The sequence below is a fragment of the Pollachius pollachius genome, assembly GCF_949987615.1.
Source record: "Pollachius pollachius genome assembly, chromosome: 15".
Taxonomy (NCBI): domain Eukaryota; kingdom Metazoa; phylum Chordata; class Actinopteri; order Gadiformes; family Gadidae; genus Pollachius; species Pollachius pollachius.
In genome coordinates, this window is record NC_136948.1 from 19,754,910 (window position 1) to 19,782,497 (window position 27,588).

The 27,588-nt window shown below is 44.6% G+C and overlaps 1 protein-coding gene across 8 annotated transcripts; it reads right to left on the reverse strand.

Moving 5' to 3' along the window:
* Nucleotides 1-780: 780 nt before the first annotated feature.
* On the reverse strand, nucleotides 781-26,522 carry LOC307086657 (MFS-type transporter SLC18B1-like). Of its 8 annotated transcripts, XM_079751939.1 has the most exons (18): nucleotides 26,434-26,498; nucleotides 24,069-24,124; nucleotides 23,852-23,864; nucleotides 22,874-22,934; nucleotides 8,301-8,363; nucleotides 8,087-8,214; nucleotides 7,811-7,906; nucleotides 7,650-7,723; nucleotides 5,000-5,147; nucleotides 4,632-4,788; nucleotides 4,392-4,528; nucleotides 4,096-4,197; nucleotides 3,424-3,515; nucleotides 3,231-3,326; nucleotides 3,019-3,093; nucleotides 2,145-2,238; nucleotides 1,901-1,950; nucleotides 781-1,746 (listed from the first exon to the last, which is right to left on the reverse strand). In XM_079751939.1, exons 4-18 carry the CDS (start codon nucleotides 22,890-22,892, stop codon nucleotides 1,689-1,691), a joined length of 1,389 nt encoding a protein of 462 aa, XP_079608065.1. In that variant the 5' UTR covers nucleotides 22,893-22,934; nucleotides 23,852-23,864; nucleotides 24,069-24,124; nucleotides 26,434-26,498; the 3' UTR covers nucleotides 781-1,688. The 8 variants fall into 8 exon arrangements, 7 of the variants coding, with proteins under 7 accessions (XP_079608065.1, XP_079608064.1, XP_079608068.1 ...); XM_079751938.1 differs by lacking the exon at nucleotides 23,852-23,864 and having other exon boundaries at nucleotides 26,434-26,490; XM_079751942.1 differs by lacking the exons at nucleotides 22,874-22,934; nucleotides 23,852-23,864; nucleotides 24,069-24,124 and adding an exon at nucleotides 10,386-10,447 and having other exon boundaries at nucleotides 26,434-26,479.
* Nucleotides 26,523-27,588: the final 1,066 nt, after the last annotated feature.

The following is a 27,588-nucleotide window of genomic DNA, read 5'->3' on the forward strand; positions in this document are numbered from 1 at the left end:
CAACCAGGCCACAAAGTAAGGTTTAGGAATTAAAGCAAAGCAATACACCGAGAATACCTACATAGTGCGTTTCAAAATCAAACGCCTGTCATGTATTCTTCTAAATAATAGTGAACCACGGTCCATTGCTGCACGCCACCTAGGTAACTTTACTGGGATCCTCCAAACACCAAGACGCAGGGTGGTGGTATTGAATCAGCTTTATTGTACAGATTGAAACATGGCGGTGCTCCATGCTGCCATGCAGCAGCTCTCACTGTGTGTGTGTGTGTGTGTGTGTGTGTGGCTGGTTGGCTTGTTTCACCTGTGCACTGATTACACTATGGGCAACAGGTGTGCATCCTTCCATATTCATATCATTTAAATATGAAAGAAGCAAATAGTAACCAAAACTCAAGGCAAGTAAGTTTATTCTTGAGCATACTTCAAACAGTAGGCCATTCATAGTACTTCACTATTGGAAGTAAGCACGTTAAAAGTATTACAATAGAAATGAAAGACAATCGTTTTAAATATTTTTATTGTGAAAGATGATTTAATTAGAATAAACATTGTTGTGCTTTGTAGTGACCGCTTGAGCAGTGGTGAAATCTGATATGTTGTAATGGAAAACATCTCTTTGCATTGCTTGCTAAAAATAGGTATATTTTACGACAGCAGTACGTCTGTGTGCGTGAACGCGCACGTGCGTGTAAACGTGTACATTTTGGCGGCTCATTGACACATTGGCGGCTAAACAGATGAAAAAAATGCTTACTTTTTTTTTGTTGCTGCGCTCTGGAGAGATGACGTATTGCATTATTTGGTCACACCTTGAACTTGCTTACAGTGGTTCAGTCCGATTCGTTCTGTCATTTAAGAGCACACATGACTCCAGTCGTTTATTTGTTAAGGTCACTGCTACTTCAGTTTACATTCATTTCACCTTATTCAAGTAAAGTAGTTATTAAAGTGTGGTGGTCCATGGTAGCCTGGCATGTTCCCATGATGAGCTCTGTTTGAGTGTCAGGGTTGGGTCAGGAGTGTAGCACCACGTCACCAGGCGGGCTCTGCCAGACTAGCGTCAGGGTGGGTTCAGGTCTGTTCATTAGCACCACGTCACCAGGCGGGCTCAAAATCATGTGGTTCAAAACACAAACAAAATCGTGGTGAACTTTGTAAGACATCTTAGTTCTAATCTGGTATGTGAATGCTCACACAGGCCGGATAAATGTCAGCAGCTGGTCTAAAGCCACAATGAACAAGTCTTGATTGTTACATGTAAATATTAATTAAATGTAAACAAAATAAAGACCAGTTAAACAATCCATAATCGTTCTTCCAATAATTATGATTACTTTGAAATGATTTCATTCATGAACCAGGCAAAACTACATTTTGGGACTTTTCTACATTTCCAATAGATTTGTTAATGATTACTGTATACTGATCAATACAGAGCCAACACACCAGATCAAATCCCCCTTGTCCATTGTCCTAACTATTTAATAATAATAAAATTAGTAAAAAATAATTTAGTATTGCTATCCGAGGGTCCGATACGAAACCACCACTACTATCTGAAGCTTAGATGGCAGTGGGTGTTGTTGGACCGGTAGGTTGTGGAGGTCACCGCAGCTTGGAACCAAAAGGTCTGGCCTATCCAGTCAGGCTTCTAGCACCCCATCAAAGTCTTCTTCAGCTGTTGGTTAGGCCAAAAGCCTGTCTCTTTCCCCTGGACTATCGTTTACAGATACCTGTGCAACACTTTTAAACAAAATGGAAAAAAAGTATGAACTTTGACCTGCAGACTGCGCAGTGAATACATGTAAAAAACAAAATAAACAAATAAACAAACACTGCAGTCAATAAACAACAGTCAGTGCATCTAGGTTTGATATACCAACCCCAGCTAGATTACCTGTGCCTCTTGGATCTTGCATAGAGATAATAAATCCCAAGTAGAGTGGTCTGTGGAAAAGATAAGGAAATAGATTTTTAGAATAGATGTGTGTGGGAAAATGTAGAAGTTGTAGTAACCCAACATGCTTCGTACCTCAAAATAAGAACCCCAAAATAGTATTTACCCTGACATGCTTAGGACGTGAATATCCTTAGGTAAGAGGAAGGGGAGAACAGGCCCTGAACAATATGAGTCGACTTACAGCCAAACCAGAAAGCCCTCCTTGGATGGTTGCTGCCCACTTAAAGGTTAGCTGCTGTGTGAGGAAGCCACCCATCATGGGTCCATAGAATATCCTTACCAGGAGAAAACAAGACACTTATTTTCAAACAGTTCCACAATTAGAAGTCTTAATGCGGAAACACAAATAGAAATTTAGCAAGACAAGTATCAGCAAACTTGTGTAAGAACATTTAAATAATTCCGAGTACAATAATGCCTAGAAGAATAAATTGCTTGACAAATTAGTATATGCTGTAGGTAGGATTTAAGAGATATTATTTGAGAGTAATTTGTGTAAAATGGATCAGTCAACCATCAGCTATTAGTGAGTGAGATCAGTTTTGAGTGGAATGCGCCTTCCTCCGTATGAGCTCATTTATATTATAAACCGCTTGTGGCTTATATCTGACCAATCAGGGCATCTCTTCTGTGATAGGTTCGAATGTGGGGGAGAAACACAGAGCCACTCTCCAATCATACCTACAGCAGAATTAAAGGGGCAGTGTGTAGGACTTAGTTTCATGTAACGGTGAGGCTGCGGATTGGAACCAATTGAATTCCATTTTGGCCAAGTCCTTTCCGCTAGATGCAACTAAATTTGAAACACTGCACCTTAAATGTAAATAGAACAGAGTAACAATTTTGTGTAGTCATACCATGATGAACTTGGTGTTATCCTAAGAGGATTCGTTATGGCTAGCAATGATGATAATTTAAGTGGTAAATGTAAACTGGACACGATACATGGGGTATATAAACTGTTTATTCACCTGTTTATCATGAGCCCAGTATGAACCGTGTGACTGAAACAGAATTTGGTAATCAACCAATAGGCTAGACAAATTAGGACTTACCCAATGGACCAACATGCCCCAAACAGTCCAGACACCATTCCCAGAGTGCTAAGTCCATCTTCGAAGCCCTGTTCACTGTCCCCCAAGAAGATAATTCAGAATGATAAAAAAAGTAATGTAATATTAGATATTACTAAGTATTATATTCAGACTCTAGAGAGGCTATGGAAATATACTGTAGATGTAACGTATGTCATTTTAAAGAAACTTACTAGGCTGCTGCAATGATCTCTGGTAAGCAGGGCATGAAACCTGCGCCCAAACCAAAACCAATAACGCACAGCATGAAGATCAACAACCACAGCTGGCTACCATGAGGAACACAGAACAAGAGAGGAAACGTCACCTCACTTACCCAGAAAGGAGTGTCTGACTAATTTGAATAATTGTATCTACTCAGCACACCTGGTAATGTGGAGAAACGGTGCTGGACCAAGAAAACAGAAGCCGAGCCCAGTGAGAAGGCCACCGAGAATCATGAACCAACTTCTTGTTGCCTGAAATGACGACCAATAGGAGTTTGTTAGAATGGTATTGAGGTAGGAGGCACACCAAAGGTTTGGGGTCAAAGGTTTGGGGTCACCCAGACAATTTCATGTTTTCAATGAAAACTCTGTTTTATTCAGATTAACATAACATAATTGCACAAGGGTTTTCTAACCATCAATTCACCTTTTAACACGCTTAGCTAAACAATGTACCATGAAAACACAGGAGTGATGGTTGCTGGAAATGGAATATTTAATAGATATTCCATTAAAAATCAGCTGTTTCCAGCAAGAATAGTCATTTCTAACATTCACAATGTCTAGACTGTATTTCTTATTAATTGAATGTTATCTTCATTGAAAAAACTATTATTTTCTTTAAAAAATAAGGACATTTCTAAGTGACCCCAATGTTTTGAACTGTAGTGTAAGTGTAGCCATTGCTTCATTCAGAAGATCTGTGACCCCAACCATACCCTAGTCACAATGTACAATCAAAGCTCATTACAACCAAAACAATACTTGCATTAACATTCTCTACTGCAAGAGTTTTTAGACTTATAGACTAACAACCCCACTTGAGACTCACAGGATATTTATCAGCAAAGAAACCGAGGGCAGGCGCTATTACAGTGTAAGGTAAGGAGAACCCCAGGAAGAGGAGGCCCACATAGCCCGGGGTAAGACCAAACTAGACACAAGAGAAAGGGATTATTACAATGGGTTTATTATTATTTGGTGACAACCCCCCGCCCCCAATATATTTGTATTAGTTCTAAAGCACAGAAAACACAGGGAAACTTCAATTTCCCTGCTTTTTTGGACCCATAAACACGACATCAGCAACATCGTAACACTTGTAACATTTGTACAATTTGGGTTTACCTTCTCAATCGCGAACAGGGACAAAGTAGTGTCCAGGAAGCCCAGGCCTGAGCTTAAGCAGAACATGAAGAAGCAGATGAGCAATACTTTTGGGAGTTTCAGCAATTGCAAAAAGGAATTCTCAGAGGGCTCCGCAGCTGTGTGACAAAAGAAAAGCATGACAATAAAGTATTGGCATGATTAGTTATTACCCCAGGAAGTCCTCTTTATCTTTATGTACGGGAATCGATGAACGCCTACCGCAGCTGGGCATGACGATGATGTTAAACGGAACCATCAGCAGTAGGATACAGCCCAGAACAAGGAAGGGAAGCTCGTATCCGTAAGCCTGGTACAGCCAGCCTCCTAAAGGCGGCCCCAGAATGAGACCCAGTCCGGTGAACATCTCCAAACTACCCTGGTCGGGACAATCGGACAGATGGAAAGAAGGCTTGTACATTGGAATGAAAACGGGGCACACACGTTAGCAACTGTAGAAAAATGGAAGCATGACGGCCAGCAGTTTGTTAGCATATACGGGGAACATGGGAGAGACAAAACAATGCATCATGTGCTTTTTTCACACACCTCACTTACATGCCAGTGACATCAGAGCAGGCCAGACCTACCAAGACAGTCGCTACATTGTTTGGAAAGACTTTAGATGCCAATGCGACGGAAGAGGTTGCGGCAGCAGCGAAGCCAATGGCGTCGATGCTCCGCACAATGAAGCAGAGAGCGATGAACACAGTCCCCGAGGGAGCTCTGTCAAGGAATCTGTTTGAAAGAAGAGGGATAATAAAGATGATTTACTGCCACATTTTCTGGACTCAGCAAAGTGACTCAACTGAAGTTTCCTCTCTTCACGATGTACCCAACACTCCAGCTCCTCATGGCCGTTCGTGCAAGACTGCGATTATATTTCTACTGTTTTTTGAAGAGATTCTCTCCGCTAAACCACCATCCCTATACTTTCTACGTTTTCCTATCAGACACTGATAGCTCTAAACCGTTCTTACAGCCGACCCACCACCTACACCCTCCACATTTTAACCTCAAACCTACTCTAGCTTTGATTTAAGAAAATTAAGTTGATAAAATACATTGAAATATATTTTTTTATATATATATATTGTATATATATTTGTATATACAGTGGGGCAAAAAAGTATTTAGTCAGCCTCCAATTGTGCAAGTTCTCCCACTTAAAAAGATGAGAGAGGCCTGCAATTTTCACCATAGGTATACCTCAGCTATGAGAGACAAAATGAAAAAAAAAAATCTAGAAAATCACATTGTCTGATTTTTAAAGAATTTATTTGCAAATAATGGTGGAAAATAAGTATTTGGTCAATAACAAAAGGTCATCTCAATACTTTGTTACATGCCCTTTGTTGGCAATGACAGAGGTCAAACGTTTTCTGTAAGTCTCTACAAGGTTTTCACACACTGCTGCTGGTATTTTGGCCCATTCCTCCAAGCAGATCTCCTCTAGAGCAGTGATGTTTTTGGGCCACACAGACTTTCAACTCCCTCCAAAGATTTTCTATGGGGTTGAGATCTGGAGACTGGCTAGGCCACTCCAGGACCTTGAAATGCTTCTTACGAAGCCATTGTTGGCTCCTTCGTTGCCCAGGCGGTGTGTTTGGGGTCATTGTCATGCTGAAAGACCCAGCCACGTTTCATCTTCAGTGCCCTTGCTGATGGAAGGAGGTTTTCACTCAAAATCTCACGATACATGGCCCCATTCATTCTTTCCGTCATACGGATCAGACGTCCTGGTCCCTTGGCAGAAAAACAACCCCAAAGCATGATGTTTCCACCCCCATGCTTCACTGTAGGTATGGTGTTCTTTGGATGCAACTCAGCATTCTTTCTCCTCCAAACACGACGAGTTGAGTTTTTACCAAAAAGTTATATTTTGGTTTCATCTGACCATATGACATTCTCCCAATCCTGTTCTGGATCATCCAAATGCTCTCTAGCAAACTTCAAACGGGCCCGGACATGCACTGGCTTTAGCAGGGGGACAAGTCTGGCACTGCAGGATTTGAGTCCCTGGCGGCGTAGTGTGTTAGTGATGGTAGCCTTTGTTACTTTGGTCCCAGCTCTCTGGAGGTCATTCACTAGGTCCCCCCGTGTGGTTCTGGGATTTTTGTTCACCGTTCTTGTGATCATTTTGACCCCACAGGGTGAGATCTTGCGTGGAGCCCCAGATCGAGGGAGATTATCAGTGGTCTTGTATGTATTCCATTTCCTAATAATTGCTCCCACAGTTGATTTCTTCACACCAAGCTGCTTACCTATTGCAGATTCAGACTTCCCAGCCTGGTGCAGGTCTACAATTGTGTTTCTGGTGTCCTTTGACAGCTCTTTGGTCTTGGTCATAGTGGAGTTTGGAGTGTGACTGTTTGAGGTTGTGGACAGGTGTCTTTTATACTGATAAGGAGTTCAAACAGGTTCCATTAATACAGGTAACAAGTGGAGGACAGAGGAGCCTCTTAAAGAAGAAGTTACAGGTCTGTGACAGCCAGAAATCTCGCTGGTTTGTAGGTGACCAAATGCTTATTTTCCACCATAATTTGCAAATAAATTCTTAAAAAATCAGACAATATGATTTTCTGGATTTTTTTTTTCATTTTCTCTCTCATAGCTGAGGTTTACCTATGATGAAAATTACAGGCCTCTCTCGTCTTTTTAAGTGGGAGAACTTGCACAATTGGTGGCTGACTAAATACTTTTTTGCCCCACTGTATATATTGTAATCAATTATCAGACCTCAAATCTTCTATTTTCTGTAACTTGTCCAAATATAATAGAGCATCATCCTGAAACAAACAGGCCTGTCACAAGCATGAACCCTAACCCCTCAAACGTGCTCCAGACCTTTTCCTGGCTGGACTACAGTTTGGCCCTGCTAAACCTCTGCACGTGATTCAGAATGGAGCAGCAAACCTGATGACGTTGTCACAGGCATGTTCATGTCACACCTCTTAGTAATGCAGAAAGTGGAGTTTTTGAATAGTTACTTTGGATAAAAGCGAAAATGTGAACTTGTTTTGTTTTAATAAATAAATGAATACAAAATGTTATTTATGGATTGTATTACATAATCATGATAACATGTTAAGGCCTATGTCGAAATGGCTACTAGACTTGAATTTCCATTCAAAAGTAAAAGTAATTATATTTATTTTTAAAATAAATACACGTCATTGTATTCTATTCTAATCAACTATCAAACAAAAAGGACTTCAATCTCCAATGTTCTGTACTTACCCAAACATGATAGTGCATCCACCTGACACAAACAGGCCTGACACAAGCATGAACTTTGCACCAATCTGGACAATCTGAGAACCAGGTAGAAGAATATGTAATACAATCATGGAAGAGAATAACCTACAAATGAGATAAGACGTTAAGGGTTATCAACTTACATATTTTCCCATTAGCAGTGCACCAACAAAGTTGCATAGCGCATAGCAGCCAAATATTAGACCAATGACTGTCTGGCTGGCTCCCTTCTTTAACGCCTGCGTTGGAGGAAAGTGAAAATGTTGATTCATGTTCTATATGTCACGTTAATATTTTACATTTGTTAAAGAAAAATGTATATGGATGTTTTTGTGATCATGTGACATCATGTGAAATAGTCTGCCTACATCTCATGGAGGCAGACTAGGCGTCAATGAAACCGTTGCTATATAGCTTACCAGGTTGGGAAAGAATGGGCCAAGTATTGAATAGCAAATCATTGAGCCAAAGTTTACAGAACCAATGGATATTAATGTAAATAACTGTGTCCGCGACATCCTCCCCGGCGAAGAACTTTTTCGACCATCTTCATAAAGTTAAAAAAGGGACAACGGTTATCTCCAAGATACATGAATAGAATGTGTATTAGGTTTTTAAACTTGAAGCACTCACCATGTTCTTTGAGTGCAGTATTTTCTGCGGGTTCCATGTCCAATGTTGGATTTTGGATTCCTTCTGTGTTAAAATCAGAAAATGTTGCATTTGAGCATTCACAAACTATCAAATTTACGTCTAAATATTAACCAAAATTTTTGGAAAGGCAAGCTTGTAATCGAGCATACTGCAAATAGCAGGCCGTTCATAGCACTTAACATTTAGGCAGGAATTACACTTATAAAGCTTAACAATTGAAATAGTTTCAAAGTGAAATTTATTTGTAAAAAATGATTTGATTAGCTTAAACATTATTGCCATTGAATGATACAAGTTAAAAAAACGAATTACCAGTGCAGACATACTTTAAATAAAAAGCCTGTATGCATAGAAAAAAACTTGACTCCTATGCTACATTCTGCAGTGATGCAATGCAATTTAAAATATTTGAAAGTTGCTTGTCGACTATCGAGGCCTTAGATAAAGGGTTTTAAAAGAACAACCTCCTAGAAGTTTTATGTGTAAAGGTGAATTGTTGTTTTATATGAACTTTGCTTTATTTTAATGATAATAAATATATAGCACTTTACAAATAAGCTACTACAATGGGGTTTTCTTTGGCCATTTAAGAAGATCATTAAGTTAGCCTTCTTAACATGGCACACCAGCTAGTGATTTAGCCTACATGAGAAGCACTAATGAGCAAGAATTGTCAAACATTTGATTGTTATTTTTTTTAATAGTAATAGTATTTTTTCTCAATTATATGCAAACCTCCAAATAGTGATCAATACAGTAGAATAAACCATATGCTGTGTTGTGCCCCACACGTTGGGTTGGGGAGTATTTACTTAGTGCGGTAGTGCGCAATATAACTCGCACCCGAGCTTAAGCAAGTAGCACGCACGCTTTTTTCATACCAAAATTAAAATTTGTTGCCTGTTCACGTGGTCGCCTGAGTACTTTCTCAACCATGGCCAGTCTTTACTTGTTGTGGAAGTACCAGGGACGTCTAAGAACCCGACACAGTCGTTTAGTAGTCGTCATGATATAATCAGGAGGCGCACAAAACTTTGGGCTGTGTTCTATAAGATATTGTAGAACTCTCCAGGAGCTCCGGCGGGAGTCCGGAAGCTCATCAATGAAATAGCAATTAATACGCTATTCCAATGAAATAGCGTAGGGCACGGCACGCTTCAGTAAAGCGTGTTTGCGGTTCACTAACAACGTGCAACTTACTAAGGCCCCGTCCACACGGGCGAAACCGATCTGTTTTCGTTTTATATGGTTCGAATTATCTCTGTAAAGACGGATTCATTGCGAAACCAAGCTGTAGAAACACTATAGTACCCATTCCAGGCCTATAAGGGGCGCTGCCCCTTATAGAGGCGAGCATGCGCATAAAGCCTGCGCGCTTTTTACAAACATACAGTCCGAGTACCTCCTGAGGGGTATTCCACAAAGCCGGTTTTATCACATAACCGGGTAAGTTAACCCAGGGTTTGCGGTAACCCTAGGTTTTCCGTTCCAAAATGAACACAGTATGTTAGTTACTATAGAAACATCTGTTCTGAATCAAACCTGGTCGGAGCAGGTTTTGCGCAGGTTAAGTTTGGAGCATAACCCGGTTTTGGGTATCTAAACCCGCGTTCAGCGCAGATTTCATGTGTTCACAATGGCATGCCCTTTTGATGAGAGGCCTGTTGATATCGGAGTGCAAATTATTCGTGCAATCCACCGGGAGCGATTAATAAGACCACGGCTCGACATCTTAGCATATCTGGATGACTTTTTGCTGGAGAGATATAGATTCTTGCGCAAATCTTTAATATATTTAAACAGTCTTCTCCAGCCTTACATAACCAACACTACCAATCGAGGACCTGGCCTCAGTTCACTCCAGACTATTTGCGTAGCCCTCCGTTTTTGGCAAATGGTAGTTTTATCTATAATGTTGGAGATGTCTCAGTCCTTTCAGATGACCCATCCACGTCCGGACCAAGATTTTCATCGGCCTCCTATCATACAAAGAGCAATATTGGCTGAGTACTATGCCGAGAGGCGCTTACAACAGAAAGTATAAAATAGTCCTAATGGACTTACATCCACTGGAGAATGTTCGATCGTAGCCGGTGGCTCCATTACAACCACTAATCCATCTTGATCTGTGAAGTTGATGAATTGTCACTTTTAGGTTTTCTACCCAGTTACCAAAAAAAAACATTTGGAACATTTGCGCTGTGGCACGGACATGGTTTGCATATGTTACTTCGAAGACAAACAAAATCTAAAATACAAAAAAAACAGAAAAACCTACATTCAACCATTGGGGTACCCTCACATGGCCCCTGGCGTGAAGGGGGTACCTGGAGGTACCTCCTCAGAGAGTCAGCCCTGAATTTATGTCTATTGCCAGCTCCTCCACTGGGGTCAAGACAATTTGAGGGCCAGATCCAGTCCGCCGACTGTCTGCCTTTTTATGATTGGCTTAAAAAAAGAAGGGCTCATTTAAATGCAGTAGTGACAAATATGGTATTGTGGTGACCCACAACAACAATAATAAAGACATTCACCAAAGGACTGTTCCTTTAAGGAAAAGGGTTTTGGGATAACAGTTCCGGTTTACAACAGTTCGGTTTTACGGGTGTTCTGTTTTACGGCAGTTACGTTGTGAACTCATGCGTTCATGGAGTAACTTGTTTAATTGGAAGTGGAGAGTAAAGCCGACTCAACCCATCTCCGTCTCTTGTCTCGTCATTTACCGCACTCCACAATTGGTGACCCCCGACGCGAGTTGGATACGGCTGAGTTATGTTGCACATCGACGGTGATAACAACGCGCCCGCTGTGGTGCCGGTCGCCGCTTGCGGCGCGGCTAACAATGCGGCTAACGACGCGGCTAACGTCGGCGCTATCTATGCTGCCACCGTCAAGTTACCGGACTTTTGGCAGCACAACCCACGGTCGTGGTTCCAACACATCGAGGAATAATGCAGGACGTCACGAAATATTTCCACGTGGTAGCAGCCTTAGATGCCGCGACGACGGCCAGGTCTATGGCGCGGTTGGAGGCTCCTCCAGCTGTCGGCAAGTACGACGCACTCAAGACGTTCCTCGTGGGCCTTTTTGAACTATTGGAGCTGGAGAAGGCGGACCGCCTGCTTTCCCTGAACGGCCTGGGTGACGGCAAGCCGTCCGAGTTAATGGAGAGGATGCTGGCCGTGCTGGGCTCGGCGGATCCCTCCTTCCTTTTCGCCAACATCTTCCTGCGGCAGCTTCCAGCACCCGTGCGCACCGCACTGGCCAGCTCCCTCCTCTTTGCCTCCAAGGACTCCCAGGCGGTGGCTGTGGAGGCCAACAGGATTTTCCTCGCCAGCAGGCAGCAGTTTGTCCATGCGCTGCTGCCCCCCAGCACACGTCGGCCCCGCTTCCGCCACCGGGGGAACGACCCGGACACCGCAGCCGCTGTGACAGACCGCCGACAGCGTGACGACGGGTGTTGTTACTACCATGCCAGGTTTGGGGCCAAGGTCAAGCAGTGTCGCCAACCTTGCAGTTTTGGGGCTCTGGGAAAAGCCCGGGCCAGCACTCGTTAACAGCTGTGAGCGCTGGTCGGGACTGCAAGCTGTTGTTCGTCACTGACGCCTTGTCCGGCCGGCGGCTGCTGGTCGATTCTGGGGCTCAGCGCAGCATCCTGCCGGCGACGCCTGTAGACACTGTGGCTGGCAGCCATGGCCCCCCGATGGACGCCGCCAACGGCACACCCATTCGTACCTATGGCACGAGGTATGTGGAGGTGTGTTTCGACGGCCGGCATTTCGGCTGGGATTTCGTCATGGCTGCCGTGTCTACGCCACTCCTGGGGGCGGATTTCCTCTGCGCCTACAGGCTGCTGGTGGATGTAACGAGCTGCCGCCTGATCAACGCCCTCTCTTTTGCTTCGTACCCCTGCACGCTGGGGGGGGTGGGGGGGCTTTGCCTTGCGAACACGTTCGCCACCGGGGACCTGTATCAACGCCTGCTGGCTGAGCTTCCCGACATCACCACGCCCACGTTTTCATCGGCTGTGGCTAAGCATGGTGTGGAGCACTACATCAACACGGTTGGCCCCCCGGTCTATGCACAGGCCCGGCGCCTCGACTCTGCCAAGCTCGCGATCACAAGGGAGGAGTTCGCCACCATGGCGCGCCTCGGCATCGTACGCCGTTCCAACAATCCGTGGGCCTCCCGCCTGCACATGGCACAACGCCACCACCCCCGACCGGTACCCGGTACCGCACATTCAGGACTTCTCCGCCCGGCGCCGCCATCTTTTCAAAGTTGGACCTGGTACGCGGTTACCATCAGGTGCCCGTCCGCCCGCAGGATGTCCCCAAGATGGCGGTCATCACGCCCTTTGGACTTTTTGAATTTCTGAGGATGCCTTTCGGCCTCAAGGGCGCAGCACGGACATTTCAGCGCCTCATGGACTCTGTGCTGCGGGACATGCCACTCCTGTTCGTCTACTTGGACGACATTCTCGTTGCCAGTGCGTCTGCAGAGGACCACCTGACGCATCTACGGCAGCTGTTCGGTCGGCTCAGTGAGCATGGTCTCATTGTCAACCCGGCCAAGTGCAAGTTTGGCCAGTCATCCATCACTTTCCTCGGCCACCATGTCACCCCGCAGGGGGTGGTTCCCCTCCCGGCCAAGGTGGACACCATCGCCAGTTTCCCACGCCCGCGCACTGTGAAGTCCCTGCAGGAGTTCCTGGGGATGGTGAACTTCTACAACCGTTTCCTCCCCCATGCGGCCCAGCTCATGCGATGCTTGTACAATGCCTTGCGGGGCAGGAGGCCGGCAGACGTGTTGGATTGGTCCACAGAGATGACGGCTGCCTTCGATGCTGCCAAGACCGCGTTGGCCAACGCTGCTCTGCTGGCGCACCCGTCTCCGACCGCCTCTGTCGCTCTTACTACGGACGCCTCTGATTACGCCGTAGGGGCTGTGTGTGAGCAGTGGGTGGGCGGAGCCTGGCAGCCGCTGGCCTTTTTCAGCAGGAAGCTCCGTGACACCGAGAGGAAATACAGCGCCTTCGACAGGGAGCTCCTGGCTCTTTTCCTCACCACCCGTCATTTCCGTTTCCTGTTGGAGGGCCGTCGGTTCACGGCTTTCGTTGACCACAAGCCGCTGACGTTCGCCATGGCCAAGTCTTCGGAGCCATGGTCTTGTCGGCAGCAGCGTCAGCTCTCCGCCATCTCTGAGTACACCACGGACATTCAGCATGTGGCCGGCAAGGACAATTTTGTAGCCGACTGTCTCTCTCGGGTGGTTATTGGTTCCGTCCACTTGGGCCTCGACTACACAGCTATGGCTGGGGATCAGGCTACGGACTCTGAGGTACAGGCTTACAGGGCAGCCCCCACGGCGCTCCTCATGGAGGACGTGGTATTTGGCACGGCCAACACTAGTGCCGGAGAGGCGTTTCGACAATGTAAATGTGGACCTGGTGGGCCCGCTTTCACCCTCCCGTGGTTACACCTACCTCCTCACCATGGTGGACAGGACCACCAGGTGGCCAGAAGTGGTTCCCCTGTCTTCCACTCCAGTAGCTGAGGTGGCCCAGGCGTTCGTTATGGCTTGGGTGGCCAGTTTCGGCACACCGTCCGACCTTTCCTCGGACCGGGGGCCGCAGTTCACGTCGGAGCTTTGGACTGCGGTCGCCGAGGTCCTGGGGGTGAAGGTCCACCGTACCACAGCCTATAACCCACAGAGCAATGGGCTTTGCGAGCGGTTTCATCAGGACATGAAGGCCGCGCTCAGGGCCAGCCTTACGGGCAGCGACTGGGCTGACCGCCTCCCATGGGTTATGCTGGGCCTTCGCTCCGCCCCCAAGGACGATCTTCAGGCCTCGTCGGCAGCTGGTGTACGGCCAGCCCCTGCGCGTCCCTGGGGAGTTTCTTCCGGACGCCACGGCCCCGTGGTCCGCTGCCTCCCATCGTGCTGCGTCCCGGGACATTGCGGACGCTTTCGTTTCCATTCCAACGTCTCACCATGGTCTCCCCTGGTCCTACGTTCCCAGGGATTTACCGTCAGCCAAGTACGTTTTCGTCCGCCACGATGGCCATGGTACCCCGCTACGGCCCCCCTACGATGGCCCCTTCCACGTCTTGGAGGGTGGGCCTAAGAACTTTGTTGTGGATATGGGGGGCGGCCTGAGCGGGTGGCTATAGACCGGCTCAAACCTGCTCTTGTGGATATTGGCGAACCGCTCCAGCTGGCTCAGCCCCCGTGGCGGGGGCGCCCGCCTGCGGCAGCCTCGACACCTGGCCCTGCGGCGGCCTCGGCACCTGCTCCTGCATTTTGCCCTTCTCCAGGCGCAGCCGTTTGGGCCGCCTGGTCCGCCCCCCTAGGCGTTGATTTTTCTGGGGACTGTTATGTGCTAGTATGTTCTGTTTAACACTAGTGGGTGTCCGATATTCTCTGTAGGTTCCCTGTTGGGTCTGGACCTGTTGGTTTGGGTGAATTCTGGGGGGGCTCTGTGTGGTGACCCACAACAACAATAATAAAGACATTCACCAAGGGACTGTTCCTTTAAGGAAAAGGGTTTTGGGATAACAGTTCCGGTTTACGACAGTTCGGTTTTACGAGTGTTCTGTTTTACGGCAGTTACGTTTTGAACTCATGCTGGAGTAACTTGTTTAATTTGAAGTGGTGAGTAAAGCCAACTCGACCCATCTCCGTCTCTTGTCTCGTCATTTACCACACTCCACAGTATGACAATTTAAATGCTGGACTGACAAAATATACCAATACGATGGTGGGAAAAAAACAGTTTGAATGTTTTTATACTTGATCCGCTGATCACTTGGGAGCCATCGGAGTACATATTTTTTAGAAGAAAAGGGTTGTGTGGTAGGAACGTTAAGAACGCTTAACTGGGATATTAATAGATTCATGGCTCAAATATAAAGGATCATGCTTTTGACATGTAACTAACGCATTTACGCGGTCAGCGATCCGCTGCCAGGCTATGGTTCTCTGGGTTGCAGAGGCTTTAGCGTTCCCTTTTCTTGAGATAATGTCCTTCTCCTCGTCATAGCTCTCCAGGAGAACCTGGAGTTCCAATTCATTGAAATAAGCAGCCCGTTTTGCCATTTCAATCAGGGTTTCCATGATCCATACATCACGTCTTTATAGGTTTGGCATGGACGTGCACAACCCTGTGTTAACCAACTCTGTGTTGATTGAACTAATGCATAACCCGTGCGGTGGAACCGACAGCTCTGGTTTAGTTGGCACAGGGTCAATCAACCTAGAGTTCAGCGTTAACTTTGTGTTTATTAAACCCCCGTCTGCGGAATACCCCTCTGGTAGCCCTTCGCGGTGGATCTAAATAGATTTGATGCATGTGTCTGTCCCTAATACTTTTTAGCTTATTTTGGTAGAAGAGCAACATTAAATATTGCACTAGCAACCCAACAAGGGACATTATCAGCTGTTGTATCGTCACAAGCATGTAGTCCGCCATCATTGTTGTGTTCTGAGATGGTGCTGTCTAGCCAATCACTAAGGCTAGAGGGTTGAGAGGTGGGGCGATGACGTCATCGTTTGCGTTTCAGGTGTCCACACAAAGTCTAACACGAAAACGCACAGGTCCGGATTTATTTGAAACCACCCTGGGACATGGTTTCAGAAAAGTGCGGTTTCGGGCACCGGATACCCCGCATCCGTCTGGACGGTCGGCCCAAACGCACAAGACTTATGCGGTTTCACCAAAAAATCTGCTCTGTGTTGACAGGGCCTAAATTAAGGTTGAGATTTAATCAGGCCCCGTCCACACGGGCGATAGCAATCTTTTCCCCTCCGTTTTCCTTAGATGCGTTTCAGGAATATCTCCGTAAAGACGGAATCATTGCGAAAATGCATCGAGCTGTAGAAACGCTGTAGTAAATATTCAAGGCGCTGATTCTCCACAAAAAAAAGTGGAGTGCATCAATCCTGCGCGCATCCAGCCTGCTCGCTGTATTCAAACATTCAGTCGAAGAGGAGATTAATGGTATGTTCCTCAATCCTCGGACGCCAGACTTCCGAGTCGAAAGTTGAAGATCTTCCAGCTTTCTTGCGGCATTTCGTGGAGGCACGCCCCCTTTTTGTCTTCATCTTTCGGAATTCTGAGAGTAGACCCAGAGCAATGATGATGCTCTCAACAAAATGCCAAGCACAAAGTGCGACGGCAACCTATTGTAATTGTTAGTTTTATTATTATTCCTTCACGTTTGACTTACCGCTCGCACGCTTTTGATGAAACTTACTACAGGTGTAGAGGCTGTAGAGATATTACACTGATTTGTCCAAAGGTGGTGCGAAAGCAACAGTCCAAAAATGCAAAATTTGCACAAACATATCTCATAACCGCTTTGACTTAGAGTCATGACACGTGTTAAAAACACTAAATTCCTTAAGGATCCTAGGTTTTTATATTTAGACAAAAATCCTTTAGCAGCTATCATCTATGGACCAATGTTTTCAATCTGACATAAAGTAAAGTCTGTACAATAAAAACTAAAGCGCCCAGGAGCCATTGACTTCTAAAAAGGGTGTGGTTTAAAACGCGTAAAGACTAAAATGCTCAACATCAAATCAACATCAAAATGGACTCCTATGATCTTGAGTCCAATAAAAAAGTTGTTCAGAATCAAATTTAGAACAAGATATTCAACATATTTTCAATTAGGGCATGGCATAGAAATGGGCGTGGCCTGTGACTAAAATCCCCACAGTTCATAGAAGGAATGTTTGAATTGAGCGGGACCAACTTAGTGGCTGTTGGGGACCAAAGTTCCAACTGCTCAAGTAAAATGAAGTTGATTGACAAAACAACATGGCCGCCAGAGGCTCAAAATCGTCCAAAATTTACTTAACACCGAAAGGCAAGGTTAACTTAAACCAACCCTCATCAAACTTGGTGTAGTCAAAGGCACATGGGTCAAGAAGAACCCCGCCAAATTCGATCAATATCGGGCTATAGGGAGCGGTAAAACAATTAACTGAAAATACAACCTCTCCAAATTGTACCCAGATCTGGACTTCGCAGAGGCAACCGTCCTCCGCTGCACGTTGGACGGTTCTAAGGCCTCCGCGTCGTCCATTAATTCCTGATAATGGACACCTCGTCGGGCATTATCCCTTACTTATTCTACTTTGTTTAGGAATGCTTTATTCTGTTTGGCTGGGAGGAGGGCATTAACCCGGCAGGTTAACAGCAGTTGTACTTGCTGCTGAATGAGCACAGCGTCATCAAATAGTAGATCAATACGCTGCTTGAATTTTTTGGAATACTAGATTCTGATTGACTGCAGGGTGACAATTAATCCCTCATATATGGACACCTGCTAAGTAGTTCCAGTCAAATTGACTGTTCAGTCTTCAAAACGAGAGCTGGTAAATTGTGAAAAATGCATTAAACTGTAATCAGAAAACGCGTTTATATGCTATAGACCCAATAGTATCTGTGGTATAAAGGCAGGGACGAATTTCAAATTATAAATATATACACTTTATAGTGAAAGTATAGAACGTCGCGATTCCCATTGAAATGAATGGCGCAGTGATTAGCCTTCAAAACGAGAGCTGGTCAATTGTGAAAAAATAATTAAACGGTAATCAGACAACATGGTTATATGCTATAGACTCTAAAGCTGGGGTCGGCAAATAAGTTTGGCCTCGGGCCAATTTCTTTTCCAGCCAGTAGGTGGTGGGCCAGGACAGTATCAAAGGCTAGTTCAAGGAATTGATTAATGAAAGTGCATCTGGAACTGGGACGCAGGCCCGTCAGCTGGCTTAGTCATATGCCTACCAAGCACTAGATGACTCTTAAAAGACGTACAAGTGTATGCCCTAATCACATAAATGTCATGCATGATCACGTTCGGTAAAGGTGTTGAGCAGTTCTAACTGGAGAGAAAGTGAAATCCGCGAGCTGCTGATCATGTGAGAGAAAGCGATGCAGTCATATTAAACAAAGACGTTGAAAGATGGTGCGATCTACGAGAGAGACGCAGAGGAACTGTCCTTACGAGGCTTTTGTCGGGTTAAAAAACCCTAACCAGTCCCTAACTCAAAAGTGGTCAGCAAAGTAAAGAATATGTTGGCTTTTTTGCACTTGTAAATAGTTAATCGCATTTGTAGCCTACACTCAGACGTGAACTCATTCTTGCATGCGGGTGTCTTCATTCATAAAAAAAACCATTCGGGAATATGCAAATTATTGACTCCAGTGAAACTAGAAAGCCTGCGCCGTGACGAACGGGGGATTTTACCCCTAGGTTTTACACAGGAAACTTGAGATAAAATCGCCGGGCGTGCCAAGCCTCGACCGAACCGGCTTAGCAGTGTAGAAAGGCCTTATGCTGGAGAGAGGGCAGTAGTGCGCACCTAAATATGCAGTCAACCACTTCACACAACACAACACACATACACACCACAGCGAGGGCTGACTGACTGCACACAGACACACACACACACAAACACACACACACACCACAGCGGGTACTGATTGACACGCGAGTCACACACACAAACCTCCGTCCCTAACCTACTCAAGAGCTGTAGGCGAAGTAGCCTCATCAGAGACTCTACTTGCGTTAAACAGCAAAGTCTCAGAGCTTGGCGTCTTAAATCTTTTGTGGACTTTTGTCAACAGCTCCTGCCTTTCTCTACGTGCAGTATCACACAAAAATACATAATGTCGGGTTGCCATGGTTGTTGTATATAGGCCTATAAAGGGGGGTTCCGTTTCATTTAATATTGCATAGTTTCCAATAACTCCCGCTCAGCCCCTCTCAGCTTACGCGTGACCGTGATGAGTGTGATACAATTAAGTTCAAAAAAGGTTGTGAAAAAAAAAAAAGTTCACTGTATCCGGCCCTTTACATTTAAGCTAAGAGATATAGATATTCGATATTCTAAAAAACAAAAAAACAACAAAAAAACAACATATAACTTCTGAATAATCTGGCGGGCCAGTTATGGCCCGCGGGTTGCCAGCTGTCGACCCCTGCTCTAGGGTCTATAGCATATAACCGCGTTGTCTGATTACAGTTTAATTCATTTTTCACAATTCACCAGCTCTCGTTTTGAAGACTAGTCACCGTGCCATTAGTTTCAATGGGAATCACAACGGTCTATACTTTCAACATAAGTGTACATATTTATAATTTGAAATTCATCCCAGCCTTTATACCACAGATACTATAGGGTCTATAGCTTATAACCGCATTTTCTGATTACAGTTTAATGCATTTTTCCCAATTGACCAGCTCTCGTTTTGAAGGCAGTGTTAATTTTGGCAGCTATTTTAGATTTAGTCTTGGGCTGCACAGGTTTCTATTTATGAGAGCCTAAAACACCCGGGACCCCCACCATCATTGCTAAATCAAGTCTATTATCTTGCTGATATGTTAAACAACCAATAATCAACTACACCCCCCATCCCGCTGTGTTTGGTTAAAGTTGTAATGTTGACATTTGAGAATGAAAACGAGGGAGGTGCTGAATCTGACCGGAAACTCGACTGAACAAACTAGGAAGGAGCTGAGTCTGACTGACTCAGCTGAGAACCGTGCATTCCATGATTCGATTCACTGCTACCAGAAACTCGACTGAACGAACGAATGAACGAAAGAACGATTCGCGAACGACTCCTCTTGGCGAACTGACCGACGCGAACTGAATCACGGAAACAAATCATTAAATTCACCACTACTGCTGACTTGACCGCAGTATATATTAAAGGGGACATATTATGAAAACAGCACTTTTCCTGGGATTTGGGGTGTTGTTGTGGGTATATGGTGCTCCCACACGCATACAAACTTTGAAAAAAGTCTGTATATGATTTTTTGAGTGAGATACACATTTCTGGAAGCAGCCTTCCTCCAGCTACCAAACGAGCGAGTCAGTTTCGGCGGCCCCTCTTACGTAGGAAGGGGGTATTTGAATATTACCTCCCACTTCCCCACTCCCCTCCAATCAGAGCATTGCTAAGATTTTGTGGACCAGTGGACGAGCGGGGAACTCGGCGCTAGCCCTGCAGCTAAGCTCCAGGAGTACAATCCCTTTCTCTGGCGCCGAGCTCACCCCGCCGGAGCTGCTAGTCCGCTGGAGCTGCCAGTTCAGCTCCCGGAGTACACCGCCGGACTGCGGCCGGACTGCGGCCGGACTGCGGCCGGACGGCTTCGACGGCGGCCGGACTGCAGTCCGGCAGCTCCGGCGCGGAGAGCTCGGAGGCAGTCCGGCAGCTCAGCTCCAGGAGTACAATCCCTTTCTTCTCCATGTCGCGGTTCATGGACTTCAGAGAGTCAAGGCCAAAATTCCTTCCCCCCAATTCTTCTCAACCATGGCCGAGATATCCCCCACTACGAGTCTTTGTGGAAGTACCAGAGACGTCAGACACAGTCTTTATTATTCATAATATCATCCGAGGCGCACATAGCTTTTGGCCGTGATATTAGATATATTATATAAATACCCGTATATAATATTATTATTATGTTATATTATGTTATATAGATATAGAGCTCCAGGAGTCAGCAAACGGCAACAATCCCTTCTCCTCCATGCTGTGGTTCAGTCTGACAGCTCATTGGTCAATGGGCAGCAGCTCATTTGCATCAAAGCTACAGACACCAGAAACAGCGCATTCTGAAGGGACTAATCAGAGGGGAATAGCGGTAGACAATATTTTTTTTCCTAAAAGATATTTCCAGCAAACAGCTTCAAAAACATGTTTTCTGGAACTCAAATACTATGTTTACTTGTTAGGAAAACACCATAATATGTCTCCTTTAACAGTGACCGTCCCTGTTTTTGAACAGCTCTGATTCCGAAAGTACATTTCCCGTTAATTTTTCAGAAAATTGTGATATCAAGAATTATAAGCCAGGAACAAAGCCAATTATCCCACAAATGACTCGTGACCATAAAACATTGGATTCGAAGCCTTTTTCATTGTTATAGTGTTTATATTGTAAATAATAATAGCATTATAATGTATTGTAGGTGGTCGGTTGGTGTTTATTCTGGCATGTTACATCACGTCTTGTCATTTTAGTTTGTGTCTGTTCAGTATTAATATATGTGTCAAGTGTTGATATATGATTACGCCCTTACTTTGAAGGGACAACCTGCTGACGTCACTACGTTCTTGTGAAACAACGCGCAGGTCAACTGTCCCGTTGTTCTTTTGTTGTTGGAACTGACTGGACACTGGACAGTAGTCAGTTATGTATTCTAGAGAATAAATACGCCAAAGGCTAAAGAGAACTTATCGATCTGCTTATTCTTCACGATGCCAGAGAAGAGGAGTCACCGCTCCATCCAAGCTTAACAGATTATGGGCCCAGGAAACGCTTGGACACAATGAAAGTATAACAACCATCTCGGACGAATTGGCGCGAAAGCAAAAATGGCAAGCACAACGGCAGGAATCATTGGAACAAAGCTTATATTTGATGGATCAGAAGACAAATATGAACTGTGGGAAACAAGATTCCTAGGCCACTTGCACATTCATAAGCTAAAAGGGACAATATTGAATGAGCCCGCCGGCGCCAACGCAGAACAGCTAGTCCAAGATGGCGCGAAAAATGCTGATTGTTATGCTGAACTGGTAAGACTGATAGACGATAAGAGCCTATCGCTGATCAGGCACGATGCAGCCGATGACGGCAGGAAAGCCCTGGGAATATTGAGGGAACATTATTCGGGGAAAAGCAAGCCTAGAATAATAAACTTGTACACGTCTTTGACCAAGTTAAGCATAGTTAAGTTAAGCAGAGAACGAGAGTGCTACTGACTATATGATAAGAGCGGAGAACGTCATTATTGCTTTGAGATGCAGGGGAGACCATGAGTGATGGACTGACCATAGCCATTGTATTAAACGGACTACCAGACTCATTCAAGCCACTAGCCGTCCATGTAACACAGAATGAAGATAATGTTACATTCACAGACTTCAAGAGAAGGCTACGGATTTATGAAGAGTCTGAGAAAATAAACAGTAGAATCCGCAGACAACGTGATGAAGACGAGTGTGAGGCCAAGCCGAGGCCCCGCCAAAACGCACGCCAGCAGCAGCAGAAAAAGTGAAGACACCGACGTAACATGCTACAGGTGTGGACTAAAAGGACACAAGTCAAGAGCATGCTCCATTAAAGTGTTGGGCGGTTACTGCAAGACCAACACACACCAATAATCTATATGCAGGAAAAAGAGGACTCAAGATGGAACCAGAAGAGTCGCAGAGGAACCGAATAGCAACCACGATCAACTCTTAAAGGTCAACCACACCAAAAGAAAGAAACCACCGGACAATGTGAACATGAAGGACATCATGGTGGACGGGGGAGCGACATCCCACATTGTCAACGACATCGGAAAGTTCAAGAGCTTCGATGACTCATTCCGGCCCGAGTCCCATTCAGTGGAGTTGGCCGACGGAACCAAGTGCAGCGGAATAGCACAACGGAGAGGAACAGCGGTGATCTACCTACTAGACAACGCCGGACGCCAGCACAGAGCGCAACTTCGAGACGCGCTGTACATACCTTCATACCCACACGACATCTTTTCGGTTGCAAGAGCAGTAAACGGAGGAGCGACGATCACCTTTCAGAAAGAGGACAGTCGCATGGTTACCAACGATGGCAGCAGGTTTGATATCCATGAAAGTCGAAATTTGTTTTACTTGCCAACTGTTGAAATTAATGTTGATTAATGTAAACAATGTGTGTGTCATGATGTACAAACCTGGCATGAGATTTTGGGTCATTGTAACTATGAAGATGTACAGAAGTTACAGGGTATAGTGGAAGGCATGGAGATAGAGGGAGGTGCAGTAAGGCCAGCATTTTGTGAAGTGTGTACACAGGGAAAATTCACCCAAGCAAGGAATAGGGAGCCAGACAGTAAGGCTAAGAAACCTTTGGAACTTGTGCACACTGACTTAGCAGGTCCCATGCGAACACCGAGCATAGATTGACACAAATACACACAGTCTTTTACAGACGACTACTCAGGTACCATATTGGTGTATTTTCTAAGGTCCAAAAGTGATGCAGTACAGGCCACAGAACGGTTCTTGGCAGACATAGCACCTTATGGAGAAGTCAAGTGTATCCGTTCAGACAACGGCACTGAGTTTACATGTGGAGACTTCCAAACACTGTTAAGGAAGAATAAAATCAGGCATGAGACGTCTGCGCCCTATTCGCCCCACCAAAACGGCACAGCAGAGAGAGGGTGGCGAACACTATGATATGGCCAGATGTTTTCTGATGGAAAGTAAACTACCAGACAAGCTATGAAACTATGCTATCCAGACAGCAGCTTACGTGAGAAACAGGTGTTACAGCAGATGCACAAAGAAAACGTCATACGAGCTGTTAAATGGCAGGGTACCAAATGTATCTAAACTGCAAAAATTTGGATCAGTGTGTTTTGCCTACAAGCAAGAAAAGGGCAAGCTAGACTCTAGGTGTGAGCAGGGTGTGTTCGTAGGCTATGACAAAAACAGCCCAGCTTACCTGGTATACTATCCTGACACAGAGAGGGTTCAGAAACACAGGTTGGTAAAATTCCCAACCAAGGCAGCCACAGAGAGAGAAACACAAACGCCTGAGTCACACATAGAATGCAGTGATAGAGAGGTACATCCCAAGGTCAATATGGAAGAAAATGTTGATGAATGTGTGAAAAATGTAGCAGGTCAGGGTGTTCAAAGTGGTGCTTCTGAGGTTTTACCTGAACAGATTGTAAACAGAAGGAACCCACCGAGAAACAGGAGGAGACCATCTCACCTGCAGGAGTTTGAGACCGAAGACAAGGTTGACAAACTGCAAACATCTGTTGACTTCTGTTACAGAGCCGTATGCGACATTCCGCAAACCTACCAGGACGCCATAGCATCAACAAAGTCAAAGCAGTGGAAAAATGCAATTGATGAGGAGATGCGATCACTGGAGGAGAACAAGACTTACAGCCTCACTCAGTTGCCACCGGGTAAACAGGCAGTGGGGGGTAGGTGGGTCTATGCACTCAAGAGTGATATCGACGGATCAGACAAGTACAAGGCGAGGTTTGTAGCGAAAGGCTACAGTCAAAAACAAGGGATTGACTATGAAGAGACATCCTCACCTACAGCAGATATGACAAGTGTGAGGGTGGTCATGCAAAAGGTAGCACAGGAGAATCTTATTTTGCACCAGATGGACGTTAAGACAGCCTATTTGCATGCAACGATTGACTGTGAAATATATATGGAGCAACCACAAGGTTTTGAGAAAGAGTCTGAAACTGGTGGAAAAATGGTGTGTAAATTACAGAAGTCTTTATATGGTCTAAAACAGTCAGGGAGAAATTGGAATGTAATGTTACATACATATCTTACTGAAAATGGTTTTGAACAGAATCCTGCAGACAACTGTGTGTACACAAGAGAAAAACAGCACAAAAAAGGTTATTTTGATCACATGGGTTGATGATCTAATTGTAGCCGCTAGCGATGAGGATGTACTGAACAGTGTGAAGAGAATGCTAGCAGAGAGGTTCAAGATGAAGGATCTAGGGAGGTTAAACCATTTTCTGGGGATAGACTTTTACCAAACAGGGTCAGGTTACAATGTCACAGCAGAGATATGCAACCAAGATACTAGAGAGGTTTGAAATGCAGGATTTCAGGCCAAGAGAGACTCCATGTGAGCCAAAGCTTGAGTACTCAGAGGATGCTGACAAAATGAAAGAGCCAAAGAAGTATAGGGAGGCAGTGGGAAGTTTAATATACTTGTCCACATGCACTCGACCAGATCTAAGCTTTGTGGTCAGTAAATTATCTCAGCATTTTGCTGAACCAACTGAAGAACATTGGAACACAGTAAAACATGTGTGCAGATACCTCAAAGGTACAAAAGAACAGAAATTGTGCTTCAAAGGAAGCGACACAAAGGGACTAGGTCTTAGAATATACTGTGATGCTGACTGGGCCTCAGACGTAAAAGACAGGCATAGTATGACAGGATATTGTGCCAGTTTGAGTGAGGGAAGCTCTCATCTCATGGAAAAGCAGAAATCAACCAACAGTAGTGTTATCTACATGCGAGGCTGAGTACATGTCTTTAGCATCAGCCTTACAGGAATGTATCTACTTAGAACAGCTACTAGAAGGCATGGACAAATACAAATATACACAAACAAAGGTGTACGAAGACAACCAGGGTACTATTGCACTAGCCAGAAACCCAGTAAGCAGGCAAAGGTGCAAGCACATAGATATTAAGTACCACTTCATCAGGGAAACTGTAAATAATGGAAGGGTAACTTTGGAATACTGCCCTACTGAGCAAATGATTGCCGATGTGTTGACAAAGCCAGCCACTAAGTTAAAGCTAAAGAAGTTTGCTCAGGATATGTTTGGCACTTAAAAGTGCAGAGTATATTTATGTGTTAAGCCAAAGAGGGAAACCGTGTTATTGTTCTGTTTTTCAGGTAACCCAGTGAGCTAAGTGCGAGTGGGGGTGTTAAGTATGAATATATGTGTCAAGTGTTGATATATGATTACGCCCTTACTTTGAAGGGACGACCTGATGACGTCACTACGTTCTTGTGAAGCAACGCGCAGGTCAACTCCCGTTCTTTTGTTGGAACTGACTGGACACTGGACAGTAGTCAGTCATGTATTCTAGAGAATAAATACGCCAAAGGCTAAAGAGAACTTATCGATCTGCTTATTCTTCACGATGCCAGAGAAGAGGAGTCACCGCTCCATCCAAGCTTAACAGTGTCGTTGTCCATGTAATGCCAATGTCAATCATCTGTCTAACTAAGTTGTGCTTGCTTTTATGTTTTTGTATGTTCTCTCTAACATCAACCTGCCAGGGACTAGAGATGAAAAAATAGTTTGTATAACTAAATCTGGTGCATTTACATTTTACAGTTTGTTTATATATTTATTTAAAAGGGACATTGTACATTAATCGAGATGTCTATTGCATAGGACATCTCGATTAATGTACAATGTGCCTTTTAAATAAATAAATAAACAAACAAACAACAACTCGAAATGTGCAGTGCGTCAGGCGAGTAGCGGTTACTCGTCTGAGTATGAGCTTACCTTTGTGGTAACTTCACAATCAGTTTATTATTCATAGGAGTCTTTGTGTGTACTGTCAACACGCACCTTCTTGTTCTTATCTGTAGTCGACTTCCCGTGTGCCCGCCCCCGATTGTTGACCTTAACGAACCCTTCCCAGTTTATCCCACAGACATCTACTGCCCTCTACTGGTAAGCCCAAATGTTCACACCTCGGTTATAGGTGTCGCCAATGGCTTGAGTTGTAACTACTAGTAGCAATTTCGTTTTTTTTTTTATTGTTATTAATCATAGCAGTACCCTACAAACAGAAGGGTAAATTACTTTCAATTTATCTCTCAAGGGCTACCAGTGATATCAGCATTGAAACAATATACATATGGTGCAATGTACACCCAGAACACAAATATAAAGGTACATAAATAGTCAGAAGAAAATAATAAATAAGAAAATTATTTAACCAGGGGTTTTCTCTGACTAATTCTGTATAGTATGAACGATACAGAACTATTAAGCATTTCAAAGAAAGTATTTTATTAAGTTCCTGGGCTTATAAACCATTACTTTACATATGTATTGTTTACAAAAAAAAGGGAAAAAAAGACAATTAGGCAACCAAGTAAGGCAGTAATAACTGAAAATAACTAAGTATAAAAGTGGCATTCTGAAATTAAACGTAGGCTACTCGATTATAGGCTCAGGAAAAACAACTCTTTGAAATATTTTCCAAAAAAGACAATAATACACATCTGTAAATATTGACCAAAATCATAGTTTACGATAGCAGCAACTCACATATATCTCGCACCTGGTGTTTTATGACAATGTTGCATTCCAACAAATGTCATCGTTGAATGCAATCATCAATAAAGTCATCCCTCAGTGTCGTCACTATGAAAAAGCGAATGACTATATGGTTACAGGAACTAGCAACATCTACCCACTACTTTTGTTTAATTCATCATGAAATGGTCTTGACAAAGGCTATTTATTATACAGACAGCACAAGCAGCTTCATATCATCTTTTGGAAAGTATAACATCGATTTTAAGTCTCATTATTGCAGACATGCTCAGTCTATCCAAAGCAGCATGACCTCCAGGAGGCAGAGCACTTCACATTCAAGCAGCGTAATAATAATCAACACACAAACGACGCACAACGCCAACCGAGAAA